Raw genomic sequence first — 14,712 nt, forward strand, 5'->3', positions numbered from 1 at the left:
TAATAATTTTGTGTTTATTATGAATATTGAAATAGACTTTTAAAAAGAATGGACTGGAATGCAGTAGCGGCTGGTGGTCAAAATAATGAGTCTGCTACAATCTCTATATTGGCCTACTATATACACTTTTATGTATTTATTTTAATTTGAGACTCGCCTAGTGACGAAATATGAACTCCATACAACGTTTCTTCCTACTTCAGAACTTGTCAATTACCTGGTGTTAAACCCCTCCTTCTTGGACATCATACTCTTTTCTATTGACAGTATTGCAAGAGCAGTGAGATGATCCTGGGACATAGTGTTCCTTAAAAACCTTTTTATGCGTTTTAAGCAAGACATCTTTCTGGCTCAGCAGTAGTCATTGGTGTTGTAACCAAAATATTTAACAACTTCGTTCCTAAACAGATTGGATCCTGTAAATTGTTCGAGACTATGTATTGTAACAATTGAACAGACATCTACATTTCGTAAGTCAGGTCTTCCGTATAGAACTTCAATTTGTGCCTTTAACACACTTTTGTTCAGTATATTGTAGCTGTATACAGCAACTTCAAGTTCGCGTTCAGGAAAATTATGCGAAAAATTGTCAAAAATTTTGCTTTTTAATAATTTTGTTGCGTCTAAGTAGCTTAAAGACTGGAAACAGTGGGTAGCTTCCTGAATTATACGGTCACATACTTCCTTGGCCTCAATTTTCTGGGATTTCATTTTCAGTCACTTGCTGGCTGATTCAGGAGGTACCTCAAACAGGTAGATGGCAGCAGCAGTCGGATACTTGAATTACCAAACACATTGTAAATACGTAGTTCCGAGTTCTTCCACAAACAAGCATTCTTTCGTTATGCTTTACTTTCCCAATCTCCATGCTGTGTCGTGCTGAAGCTGACTACAGCACTTTCCCACATAAAAATAGGCAATCAGAGCAGTGATTTCAGATTTGCATATGCGCATAATTGTGTACATTCTTATGTGGAGTTTTGAGTAGCACAACGAATCTCCTGAGGCACCAAAGAGCGAAGAGATAAGACTAAACACACTATAACGCTATAACACTATGAACATAACCACAGGAAATTGTCAAATGACAGATCAAATACTATGGCATTACAAATACATTATTTGAGCAAAAATTATCATTGTACTGTAGCACATAAGGCTGGGCCGCCCCTGCCGGAATGGATTGACGAAATCTTTTTTATATCTTATAACAACCATTTAACTTCAAAACACTTAAGATGCTAAGTGTGGTATCGTAACCTGCGAGTTTGTACGTTAAATACCATTCTTTACAAGATTGTCAATAGTTGCAGGCCCTGCTAAGATATAATTGAAGTAAATGTACTATTATAATGGTAATGATACTAAATTTCATATATCTATTGACTTTTAAGTTCGCTTTCATTACTTAATAATTCCTGCATGTAATTTATTCATTTAATATCGAAATATTAATCTATTTCAGGTGGGATTACGTCTGACAAAGGAAAAGGTGATTTACCTGTTACCATATGAAATTATTTGAAGTATTGCAGAACAAAAAGTGACATTTTAAATGAATTGTGTGATTGTGTACAGAGAAAAAAAGAGTACAGGATTGCAGTGTTGCTAATTTTAAAATTATCAAAGAAGCAAAAAACTAAATCCGATTTTCGAAAGTTTTGAAAACAGTTGAGTACGAACTGCATAGCATACATTTTTATTGAAACGTCAAGTTTGGTTAAATTTTTAAGTACAATTTTCTATTAGTGTCACAAAATTATAGAAACTACTTTATGCCATTCATGAAGGTAGTGTCAATATTAAGTACAGACTGATAAAATCCTTTGTCAGAGAAACTTCGAAAGAAGAATTGTGTTTTGCAAGTCAGTTGGCTTTGAGAAAGAAAGTTATGCTACCTTTAACTCCTGTGCAAAGTTTTTTGATCTTCAGATGGGAGAGAAGTTATTGATTTTTTTTTAAAATACACCCTCTATAAAGGGGTAGTTTCTCTTATATAGTCGGAGTTATTACACAATACATACATACTACCTGTAACTACTGTACAAAGTTTCATAAAATTCTGTTAGAATGGGAAGAATTGTTAATTTTGTCTAAATGCACCCCCTATGAAAGAGTAGTTTCTCTGATATATTCGTAATCAGGGTTAGTAGCCTAGACACAAAATATATGCTAATATGCTATCTCTAACTCCTGTACAAAGTTTTATAAAAATCTGTTAGAAGTGAAGTTATTTCGTCTAAATGCACTCCCCTATAAAGGATAGTTCCTCTGATTCATTCGTAATCAGAATTAGTACACAAGAAATATATGCTACCTGTAATTGCTGTTCAAAGTTTCATAAAAATCTGTTAGATAAGAGAGAACTTACTTTGTTCAGCTAGATTTGCATTTTGGCTACTGTGGGATGATGTCAATCTAAACCTGAGAATAGAACTAGTAAATGGTTCTAAAGCGATGGCAAGATTAAATTTTCATACATTGTTTCAAAGCCCAAAAATATAATTATAACAGATAATCTTGTTTTGTTAAGGAGTGATGGGTGAAATTCTGGTCATTTTCAGTCAAAAATCGCATTTCCGATGTTTTGTAAAATACAAGTCAGCAATCTCTTATTTATATACTGAGTAAGTTTCAATGCTTTGCTGCACTTGAAAGCAAAAAAATTAAGCAATATATAAATGGCTGCACCCTTGAACTTCAATGCCATGCAAATTTTACGAGCTTTTTTTTTTCTTTTTTTCATTTTTTTTCTGCACATTTTGTCAGGTTCTATGTAGCGAAATCCAGTTGCGAAAGCTAGCTATAATGGCTGGGAGATCATCGTGCTAACCACACGATACCTCCATTCTGATTAGATGATCGTTCACCTCTGCTTCGGCATGTGAACGTAAGGCCAGCAGTCATCTGGTCGGTCTGGGCTCTTCAGGGGCTGTGGTGCCACAATTATTATTATTATTATTATTATTATTATTATTATTATTATTATTATTATTATTCACAATTATTAATACACTTAAATGATTTCCTTATTGCTTGAAACCAAGTGATATATAAATATACCAAATGCATAAAAATATGTTTATTTTTTAAATAATTTACAATATTTTGACAACTTTCTCTTCTTGGACATTATTGACCTATTGATTGAGAAGCAAAACTCATATACTACATTGAAATTAAACTGTTGATTACAAATATTACCAAAGTTTTGTTGAAATCCTTTCAGTTTTTACCAAAATCTGCTGATGGAGTGTTGGTAACAGGTGCAGGAGACTGCCGCATCAGAGTCCACGATGTTGGATTGGGAGAAACAACTCATGTGTGTAGTTGTCACACAGGTCGTGTTAAGCGACTCGCCACTGCTCCGAATGTGCCCTATATGTTCTGGAGTGCTGCAGAAGATGGGACAATAATGTAAGTTCAATAAATAATTATTTCCACTGGGTTTAGGAATTAATTTGTATAAAAGCATCCCTCTCTTCTTTTTATTAATTGTATATGACATTCAAATCATTCTAACATTTCTGATGTTACTACTATCCCTTAAAGGTAAAGGTATCCCCGTAACATGCCATGAAGGCACTTGGGGGGCATGGAGGTAGAGCCCCATACTTTCCATGACCTCGGCACTAGAATGAGGTGGTGTGGTCGGCACCACACTCTGACCGCCTTTTATCCCCGGGAAAGACCCGGTACTCAATTTTATAGGAGGCTGAGTGAACCTCGGGGCCGTTCTGAAAGTTTGGCAATGAGAAAAAATCCTGTCACCACCTGGGATCGAACCCTGGTACTACTATCCCTTGCTTACTGCAAATGAGCATATACACTATTTAGGTGTAAATTTTTCTGACGTTTTGTATATTCGATTCTCTAACTGTTTCAAATGTAAATCATTTTACCTTTTAGGTCTGTTTTCCAAATTATATATTACGCTTTGTCAAACCTGGCAACCTTTTCATAAAGGAAGCTTAATGGAACTATAGCATGTTACAATGGTATAATACACGTTGTGAGAAAGAAAAGTAATAATTCTAACAATTTCTGATGTTACTACTATCCCTTGCTTACTGCAGATGAGCATATACGCTATTTAGGTGTACATTTTTCTGACTTTTGTATATTCGATTCTCTAACTCAGGGGTTCCCAACCAGTGTGTCACGCAACCCCATGGAGTGTGTTGCGAAATTTTGGAATTGAAAAGTAAATTTTATGCCATGCAGAAAGTCTCATTACAACGTATTTTGTATTTTTTTTTTAAATTTACAACGAAATTTTTGATACGGTACATTTTATTTTGAGACAGACTTTACCAATGAAACGTGAACAACTGCAACAATGCTCAGTTTAATTTTTCTTCCTGGTGATAATTCGAAAGAAAGTGAACACCTGCAACAAAGCTTAGTAATTCGTTTACTCTCCCCACTTAGTAATAATCAGAGTCTTAGAATCGTTAGAACAGATAGTGCGATTATTTTATCAAAAGTGCTGTATTTAGATTTTATGGACAATTTTTTAATTCAGAAAACATAATCTGAATTAAGTTATGGGTTAGATGACAGGAGTGCTAATTCAAATAATGTAAGTGAAAATTCCCTTCAGGGTTCGCAAAAATTTACTGCGTTTCGTAATTATAATAGTGATGAATACTTGCAATATGGTTTTACGTGATGTGGAGATTAATATAAACAAAATCCTGAGTGTCTTATATGTGGAAATGTTTTGTCAAAGCAGTCGATGGTGCCGAATAAACTAAAAAAAAAAAAGAAAAAAAAAACATTTGGAACTGTCATTTTCAGTGTCATACTTACGTGAATCAGCATTTTCTACCATGAAAATAGTGAACACTAAACAAAATAACAGACTGCTGCATCTTGGAAGATGAGTTACGTGTTGGCCTGTCAATCATAAGGCCACGTATAGAGAAACTTTATGCAACCCACCAAGTGCAGACATCACATTAATTTAAATAGGTGCATTTCCAAAAACGATAATAAAAATCTTTTATCGGACATACAGCATAGACAAGTTGAGATTTTTGACACATACCTATTTTTTTTTCCTAATGTCACTCTAGTTGTTGCTTGTTTTTTTTTTACGTGTTAACATCGACCTATTTACAATATCTGACACTACATAGAAATTGTTATAAGTGCTCTTTTCTAATGGAACGCTCTGGAACGACATTCTGGTACCTTTTTGTTACATTTTTCATCATGGAACCGAAATATGTGTCAATAACTATGTTTTTAATATTATTTTTCTTTGAATTCCGCTTAGACCTCTAAAGTCTTAGTTGGACGAAAAGGAGGTTGAAAACAACAAAATTCCAGTGCAGTGAACAGTAACCATCTCCCCATCCACTATAAAAATTCTATACAGAGTTCCACCACCTTTTTCTCCAGAAGAAAAGCCTAATTGTTATTATATCACTATTTTTAATAAAAACAAATAAGTGTGTTGCGATACCGTGGGCGTCCAGTAAAGTGTGTCATCAGTCAAAAAAGGTTGGGAACCACTGCCTAACTGTTTCAAATGTAAATCATTTTACCGTTTAGATGTGTTTTCCAAATTATATATTACACTTTGTCAAACCTGGCAACCTTTTCATAAAAGAAGCTTAATTTATATATACAGGGTGATTCAGACCACCCGTAACAGTCACTTATTTCGGAAATTAGTGCATTAAAATTTTCGAGACAAAAATATTTATAACTAAAGCACATATGAACTTTCATTTGAGCTTGATTTCATCAATCAGCCTTAACAGAAAGTAGGTCAGTGGCGTATCACTTTAAAAATTTCAAATGGGAGCCGGGGTCAAATAGGGTACCATTTGATAGAGTTCTTCAAAACAAACAACTTTCATAGGAAACGTTTTTATCAATTCCTACTCTTTCAATGAGAAAAACGTACGAAAGGGAATGACATTAATACTGAGAAATGTTATGAGAAGAAAATGTAAACTAGATAAGTACATTTAATGTTGACAGAGTACACACCCACCATTACCTGGCTAAGTCTAGACCTGGTGGCTGGCAGCACCACCCCTTCTCCTTTGCTTGCTCAGCAGTGTTTCCTTTAGTCACCGCAATACCGTATCTATGGCCAGGTCTATATGTACTTAGCGAGGTAATAATCTCAGGTGGCCTTGCCCAACAATGTAGGAAGAAGGAAGTGTTTTTGTTTTCTCTGTATCTACGCATGTACATTTTTCTAGTTTTACAATTACTTTTGTAACTAATAAAATAAGTACCTAAAAGTTAAGAGTTATTAAAAATACCTCCTATGTACTACAAATAGATGCGGTCCTGTTGCATGGCCAGCACAATCTCCTGAACTTGAATCCTTTGGATTTCTGTCTTTGGAGACGGTTAACAAACATCGTCTATCAAGATCGTCCCGCAACAAGAGATGACATAAAACAGGGAATCCGAGAGACCTTCCAATCACTTGACCATGCTGAAGTGTTAAGAGTCACTGACAGTGTTAGAAGAAAAGTACGGGTGTGTGCTGCTTAGAATGGCAGAGAGTTTGAACATTTGTAAAAGTTAATGGCATTGTCCAGTCTTTCAGTAACATCTGTCAACATTAATTGTCTTATAAAATAGTTTTGTACAATTTTCAGTCAATAACTTATTTCAAGTATGAGAGCAGAATAATTTTTGTTACATCACATTAAAAGTATATTTCATTAATTATATTATATTATGTGTCACGAATATTTTCGACTTTTCATATGTCATCTTCAGGTGACATAGTAAGGCAGACAAAAACAAATTGAACATAGGTGAAAGCAATACAATGAATAGAAACATATACGTATTTCTACCATGCATGCTCATTTTAAAGCTAAGTGTGGTTGCGAGTCATAGCATCATACATGGTATTAAGTTAAAACAATCAGATAAAATACACAGTCGAATGAAGGAAGGCTACACTTAGAATAATTACTTGTTGTATAACATAATTTGTATGCCAATATTTAAAAGTTAAAAATTAAGTTTAAATTGAACTGTAGACTTAGAAGGCATATTATACCCATTTGTGATAAAGTGTGCAAAAGGTGAATTCTTTGAGAAGTGGGTACTATACGTATTTGTATTTTCCCAGTCTCTCGCAGCAATGAGTGGCAATAATATCAGAAAATTAATCAAAAGGATGTTTTTATAAATAATTTAGTTAGAGTAAGATTAAAGCATAATAATGCTTGAAAATTAATACTCACAATAAGTGTGCGGCAGGAGCTTTCATACTTGAGGTAAGTTATTGACTGAAAATTATATAAAACTATTTTATATTACAATCTTAACTTATCTGAACTCTCAACATGACATTTAAATAAAAATTAATTGTCTTGTTTACATTTTCGTATTGTAACATTTCTGAATATTGATGTCATTGTCTTTTCGTATGTTTTCTCACTGAGAAAGAGTAGGAATTAATAAAAACGTTTCCTATGAAAGTTGTTTGTTTTGAAGAGCTCTATGAAATAGTACCTTATTTGACCCTGACTCCCATCTGAAATTTTAAAGTAATACGCCACTGACCCTACTTCCTGTTAGGACTAATTGATGAAATCGAGCTCAAGTGAAAGTTCACATGTGCTTTAGTTATAAATATTTTTGTCTCGAAAGTTTTAATGCATTAGTTTCCGAAATAAATGACTGTTACAGATGGTCTGAATCATTCTGTATATATTATTATTAAGTAGGTATGTAGACAGCTAATCAGAAACCATTATGCCATGTGATTTAGTTGTATCTACTTCGGCCTTTAGCTGGAAAGAGAGTAGCTAAGGTTTGATGGGACTATAGCATGTTACAATGGTGAGAAAGAAAAGTAATAAGATGGCAGAAGTGCAGTTTTAAAAATAATTTACTGTGTCAGTTACTTTTTGCTGGATGAATTTTGAATTGTTATTTGGAAACAATTCAGTGAAAAGAAAACAAATATTATGATTTGGTTAATTTAATTTTTTTTTTCTAGAGATGTATATGATATTCATTATTGTGTAATTGTAATGTAACACTGTTAAATTTTTTTAGGCATTACCTTTGCCCCTCCAAAGTAATGGTTTAAGGTATTACAAATTCGTCAGACTAAATCTATGTGAGCAAAGCATGAGTTATTTTGAATATTTACATAATAGTTGTTTTTTCACCTTTATTTTCAGGCAATTTGACCTCCGAACACCACACTCCTGTTCCAGAGAAGTTAATAATGTACTGGTGAATTTGTTAAATCATTTGGGTCGATATGCTGAAGCAAAATGCCTTGCCATTAACCCACAACGACCTGAGTTACTTGCTGTTGGAGCAAATGACCCGTACATCAGGCTTTATGATCGGCGGATGATAAAGCCAACTACTGTAGAGGTAGCCTATTCTTAGTTTACAACATAAACAATAATTTATGATCAACATTCCTAAGCGAAAAAATAATTTCGTTCATTACATGCTTTTCAGTTTAATTATATGGTTTACATTGCCGATTTTGTTTGTGATCTTTTCAGTCTTTGGTTGTTTTTAAAGACTTCATATTTGCTTCTATTAATTCTCAATTTAATCAATTGCAGTATTTTATTGCTCAAATTTCATTGGATTGCCACTTTGGTATAGTGAACCAGGTCTTGGGTTTCGTTCTCGGTTATACCCAAGAAATACTTTGAAGGTATAGGACCTCAAATAGGGTCTACCCAGTCTCGTAATCAGAAGAACTGGGAAGCCTGATAGGTGGTGAACTCCGGTTAAAGAAAGACTGATTAATAATACATATCGTCGGCTTAGAGTGTAAACCTGCTAACTGCTAAAAAGAAAATTTTATAAGTGAAGCAAAAATCTAACATTAAATTAATTCTGAAACTTTAGGACCAAATCTAAAGTACAGGTGGCATTTGTACCTGTATTTTGGATTTGGTCCTAAAATTTCAGAGTTAATTTAAACTTAGTTTTTTGCTTCGCTTGTAAAATTTTCTTTTTGGCGGTTAGCAGGTTTACACTCTTAAGCTGATGATATGAGGACTTGCAGCACCCATGACCCTTCTGGTGGAATGTAGTTGACTACTGGATGACAAATACTTGTGTGGCTGTAGCACCATATAATTAATTGATATAAATGTCAGTACTATCAAGTTTTATGCTGTCAGACATTTACACTGTTTGTATACTTTATTAAGTTTACTAATAATCTTACATTATGTAAATTCGTTCGTAAAATATCCACTTGACATTTCAGAATAGTACTTCATAATACCATCAGTCACTGGTAATTCGAAATTTCAAACAAAATTCACACAGTATTTGTACTGAAAACTTTAGTAATGTTTTCTTACAGAAACACTGATGATTACTAATGAATAAAGCAATATAATATAGGCTTTATCTTAGTTCTGCTGATATTCTGTGATTCATTCATTCATTGTGTTCTGCCCAAGAGCAGGTCTTTCACTGCAAACTCAGCATTCTCCAGTCTTTCCTATTTTCTGCCTTCCTCTTTGTCTCCTCATATGATCCACATATCTTAATTTCGTTTATCTGATATCTTCTTCTGCCCCAAACTCTTCTCCCATTCATCATTTGAGCCGTTCAGAGCAGAAGTGGTGTAAGTCAAAATTGGGTAATGACGTTTAAAGTAAAAATTCTGTAAAATACAGCGCAAAGTAGCAAGTAATATGTCCTTCGTGCTATCCACTGACTACTAGTAGTTTAAATAAATTGAATATTAATTGCTACTTTGCGCTGTATTTTACAGAATGTTTACTTTAACACTCATTACCCATTTTTGACTTACACCACTTCTGCTCTGAACGGCTCATTTCTTCCAGTGCATCCTTCAGTAGGCAGTTTCTTCTCAGCCATTGACCCAACCAATTCCTTTTTCTCTTTCTGTTCAATTTCAGCATCATTCTTTCTTCACACACTCTTTCTGACTCAATTTCATTTCTTATGCTGTCTGTCCACTTCACATGTTCCATTCCTCTCTTATCCACATTTCAATTGCGTCTATTCATTTCTCTTCACTTCGTCGTAATGTCCATGTTTCTGCTCCATACAATGCCACACTCTACACAAAGCACTTCACTAATCAGTTCTTTTTCCAGAGGTCCGTAGAAGATGCTCCTTTTTCTATTAAAAGCTTCCTTTGCCTTTGCTATCCTCCTTTTGACTTCCTGGCTGCAGCCCATGTTACTGCTTATAGTACACCCCAAGTATTTGAAACTGTCCACTTGCTCTACTGCCTCGTTTAGAATTCGCAACTTTACTTTTCTTCCTATGACCATGGTCTTCGTCTTGTTAGCATTTATCTTCATTCCATACTGCTCGTTTAGCTCCAGTAGCATTTCCTTTAGTATCATTTCCTCTTCTGCTAACAACGCCATATCATCAGCAAATCTTATACACTTTGTGTATATTGAAAAAACCTTAATACTGCATTGAAATTAATGTATGCAGAAAACCTAACGTGGGAACAGAAATATACGGTTATGTACTTAATAGTGAATATATTGATACTTCTGGAGGGTCATTATAATTGAGGAGCTCTATACAAAACCTGTTAAGTCCACCTTCTACACTACTACTGCTGCTACTAATTGATTTTATATTAATTGTCAAAATGAAGGTCACAGCTCCTAGAATAAAGTAAACACCAGTTAAGTGTTGCTACTGTTTCTTCTTCTTTCAAGGTTTAGACCTCTACATCTGCTTCATCGCCATGAACCAAAGCCATCATTCCAGCATCTTATAGGTTTTCAAACATTTCTTGTTCAGTTGAATGATATTGAAGGATATTTTATCTGTGGAAAAAATGTGTAATAATTATCTTTCTAGGTTAGGTTAAGCCTTGTGATAGGAAAACCATGTGTTGGGGCTGCCACTTTTCAGCATCTGGACTTGCCTGGTAATTTCTTCAGGTTGCCTCTCCCAGAAGCACTGCCTTCACTATGGCTTATGAGTCGCTTTCACTCATTGTGGATTACTATTGGTGCTCCCTCTTCTTTTACCATCTGGCAAGCTATATAAACTAGACTTCCTCAGGAAGATTGTCAGAGTCTTTAGTATTCTAAGCCCACCATGTTTAGGTGAAATCCACAGAAGGAGGGGGAGGGAAGAGTGAAAAATAAAAATGTTAATAAAGAAATGCGTTTTAATAAATATAATACAGAAAAATAATGTCACCTTCAGGCCTTAACTTACTTTCAAAATGAATGTATCATGAATGTATTGCCATATTGCCACTTTTGCGTTTTGTTGTATGTATGAAGTCTTAATTTTATCCTACTTCTTTGGAGGAAGGGGAAACTGTAATGTAGATTATGAGTGATAGTGAAATATATATTTATCGTCACAGTTTAATGTAGTTGAAGCTGTCTGTACCTGCTAACAGGATAAATTGTGTTGGATGCAACGTAAATTTTGCAAACTGTTTCATTGCGTCGTATCTTGTTTCTCATATAGCCAACATATTGATTGATTTCATGAGAGCTGGATCTCAGGTGGAGCCATGCACTTAGACTGTTTAGGCTTATTGTACACCCTTTGTGCGATGATTGTCTAAGTCTGACTGATGGCTCGGATAGCATTCGTGAATTTGACGCTGATAGGTGGGCCATCCTTGTTGAACCTGCAGATAAGCTCCCATTGGCTGCTGATGAGTAGGCCTGTGACATTGGAGCATGTTTACAGTGAAAGGAAGCCAATTCACTGCAGGATATACACAGAGTACGCAAGTGTATGTGTGTATGGAGACGACACAACCTCCGCGGTACAGTTCATTCAAGAGTAATACAAACTGTCGTGAAGTGTAGTGTGCTCCGCAGTATGGCTCAGAAGGAAAGCAATACGTCTTGGAAACTGGAATATTTAGTTTCACAGTATGGTGCAGATGTATTTTGCATTCTAAATAACAATCTGTATTGTAAACTTTGCAATGTCAGCATATCCCCTGGTAGAGGGGCAGAGAAGGCCTGACAGTCTTATCTCTACCAGGTTAAATAAATAAATAAATACTAAATATGTCTGCTAAAAACAAGGAATATAATGTTCAAAGGCACATAAGTACGATGAAACATAAATGGCTGGAACAAGAAAATGTGTAGAAGGACCCTATATCAAATTCAACATTTTATGAAGACTTATGTAAGGCATTTATATCTGCAGACATACCATTTAACAAACTCGCAAATACGGTGTTCTGCAAGTTTTTACAGAAATACACTAGAAGAGAAATTACACATCAGACTACGTTACAGAAGTACTATATCGAAAATATTTACAACACATGCATTACTGAGATCAGAGGTAAACTGACAAACCAACACATCTGATGTCAATTGATGAGACGACAGATGCTGTTAGACGGCATGTATTTAATGTGATTGTTAGGGCTCTGGATCCGGAAGGCCCTGCTGGATTATACTTACTGTTGTGTGATGTGATAAATGCTGTCAACAATTCTACAATATGTGAGATTTTTCAATATGCAATGCAGTTATTATGGTCATCAGGTATAGAGCATGACAAAGTACTTCTAATTGTTACCGCTGCAGCATCCTATATGTTAAAGGCAGTAACTATGTTGAAAATAACATACAGAAAAGTGATACACATCATAGTTCACTCTGTCATGTAGCTAACATTCTGTTGGGTGACAAATACACTGTAGATAATTTACTTGTCGAATTGAATGATGTCAAATATTTCACATTTGCACCTGTCGTTTTGCAGCTTTTCTGCATTCAAATCCATACTAGTAGTAGACATGCATTCACTTTCGGAACTTTGAGAATGCATCTTGTTGTTCACTGTAATTACAAACTAAACACGCAATAGACAATACATCTTAGCCCACATGTGTTGAATGGAATTTTGCAATAGTTGAAATGAAGTTAAATAATGATAGAAAGTAATTCAGAGGAATGTGTTATTATTCTCTTCTGCAGACTGTACTGTACAAGACGGAGCGGTACTGCATACTCTGTTTATATCCTCGAGTGAGTTGGCTTTCTTTCACTGTACACATGCTCCAATGTCACAGGCCTACTGATGAGCCCGAACCCAGAGTCTGGAGCCCCAAACCCTTACAACCTAGATGTGCATCAGAAACCTGACTACCACCAGACATCACCTTAGCCTGTTTGTACTATTAGAGATGGTAGATGAGATGAGGGGAAAGTGGATTATGTCGGTGGAATTATAGAGGGAAATGGGAGTATCCTGAGATAAAAACTCTTGCAGCATCATTTTTTTAATTCCCACTACAAATTCCATCCACACTCGACCGATGATCGAACACGAATCACATGGATGGAAGGCCAGCATGCTAGGACTGGCCACAGATGCGGCTAGGCAGCATATTAAAATCTAGAGTTACCTGTAAGATAAAGTGAGGAATAAAAGGAAGAACTAAGGGTCAATACGTGTGTTCTGAGCTGCACTTAGGTATGGGTTGGTTAATGGGTTTCAGTACATTTTTTACTTATTACCTATTTCAAACTTTTCCAAATTGTCTTTTCTCAACTGTTAGGCACGAATGTCACATAATCCCATGGCAAATCCTTGGATTAATTTCGTCAAAATTCTATTTCACTATCACTAGGGGTGGTGATTCTTAACAATTTGAAATTAAATTTTAGCATTTTGTTTTTAATATTTAGCATTTTATAGCATATACAGTATATATATTCGTCATTTAGCGATTTATAGCATTTTGTAGGAAATCGTGGACTCTATACACATATATAACAGTGTACAGCACTTCTCAGAAGATACCATTTTTGTTGCTTTGTGAGTAAACAATAAAAGTTAGGAAAAAAAAAAAGTTTCAGTAAAAGTTGTTTCTTTTTAAAAGCAGTTTTCAATGGTACCTTCAGTCACCTATGTTCTAATTTGAAATTTCGAAGTTGGTGACAGGTACCCCTACTTTCGGTTTGTCACATGAAATGGTCCTACCACCAATAAATTCTTTACATAGATTTTGGTTATCAAATTTTTTTATGAACATGTAGTTTTCGAGGAAAAAAGGCTGATACAGGTGGTCTGAAACACCCTCTGTGTGTGTGTGTGTGTGTGTGTGCGCGCGTGTGTGCGTGCGTGCGTGCGTGTGTGTTTTTTTTATGAAAATATTCGTATCCGTTAGTAAAGACATTCATTTAAGCCTCGTGGGAAAATGGTATCTTTGTTTTACTCTCATATAAACCTTTCAAATTAACTGATAATACCTGGCCAGCAATTGTAGGGTTTAAAATTTTGCCAACCTATTGGAAAAAAATGTGCAAATCCTACCACCCCGCCTTGCAAGATTGCACAATCAATTTTTATATTATCTAAATATAAATTTAACTTTATAAAATATCGATTTTATTATAAAATTGTCGGTTTCGCATTTATACCATATTTCAGTACAAATAACTAAGGAAGAGAGTTAGATTTTATGTGGCGTGTGATATTGTATGGGGTAGAAACATGGACATTGCGATGAAGTGAAGAAAAACGACTAGGAGCATTCGAAATGTGGCTGTGGGGAAGAATGGAGCGTGTGAAATGGACAGACAGATTAAGAAACAAAGCTGTGTTAGAAAGAGTGGAGGAAGAAAGAATAATGCTGAAGCTGATCAGGAAGAGGAAAAGGAATTGACTAAGGAAACTGCTTACTGAAGGATGCACTGAAAAGGAATGATGAAAGGCAGAAAAGTTTAGAACAGAAGAAGA

At 35.0% G+C, this 14,712-nt stretch overlaps 1 protein-coding gene across 2 annotated transcripts in view; it reads left to right on the top strand.

Moving 5' to 3' along the window:
- Nucleotides 1-14,712, top strand: part of LOC138696109 (WD and tetratricopeptide repeats protein 1-like) — a 58,851-nt gene that overhangs the window by 13,623 nt on the left and 30,516 nt on the right. For both annotated transcript variants that reach the window (XM_069820657.1, XM_069820656.1), the window contains exons 5-6: nt 3,230-3,417; nt 8,178-8,379. In XM_069820657.1, the coding sequence (XP_069676758.1) occupies nt 3,230-3,417; nt 8,178-8,379 (390 nt within the window). The remainder of the gene's footprint in view (nt 1-3,229; nt 3,418-8,177; nt 8,380-14,712) is intronic.

The sequence above is a fragment of the Periplaneta americana genome, chromosome 3 (genome assembly GCF_040183065.1).
Source record: "Periplaneta americana isolate PAMFEO1 chromosome 3, P.americana_PAMFEO1_priV1, whole genome shotgun sequence".
NCBI classification, from domain to species: domain Eukaryota; kingdom Metazoa; phylum Arthropoda; class Insecta; order Blattodea; family Blattidae; genus Periplaneta; species Periplaneta americana.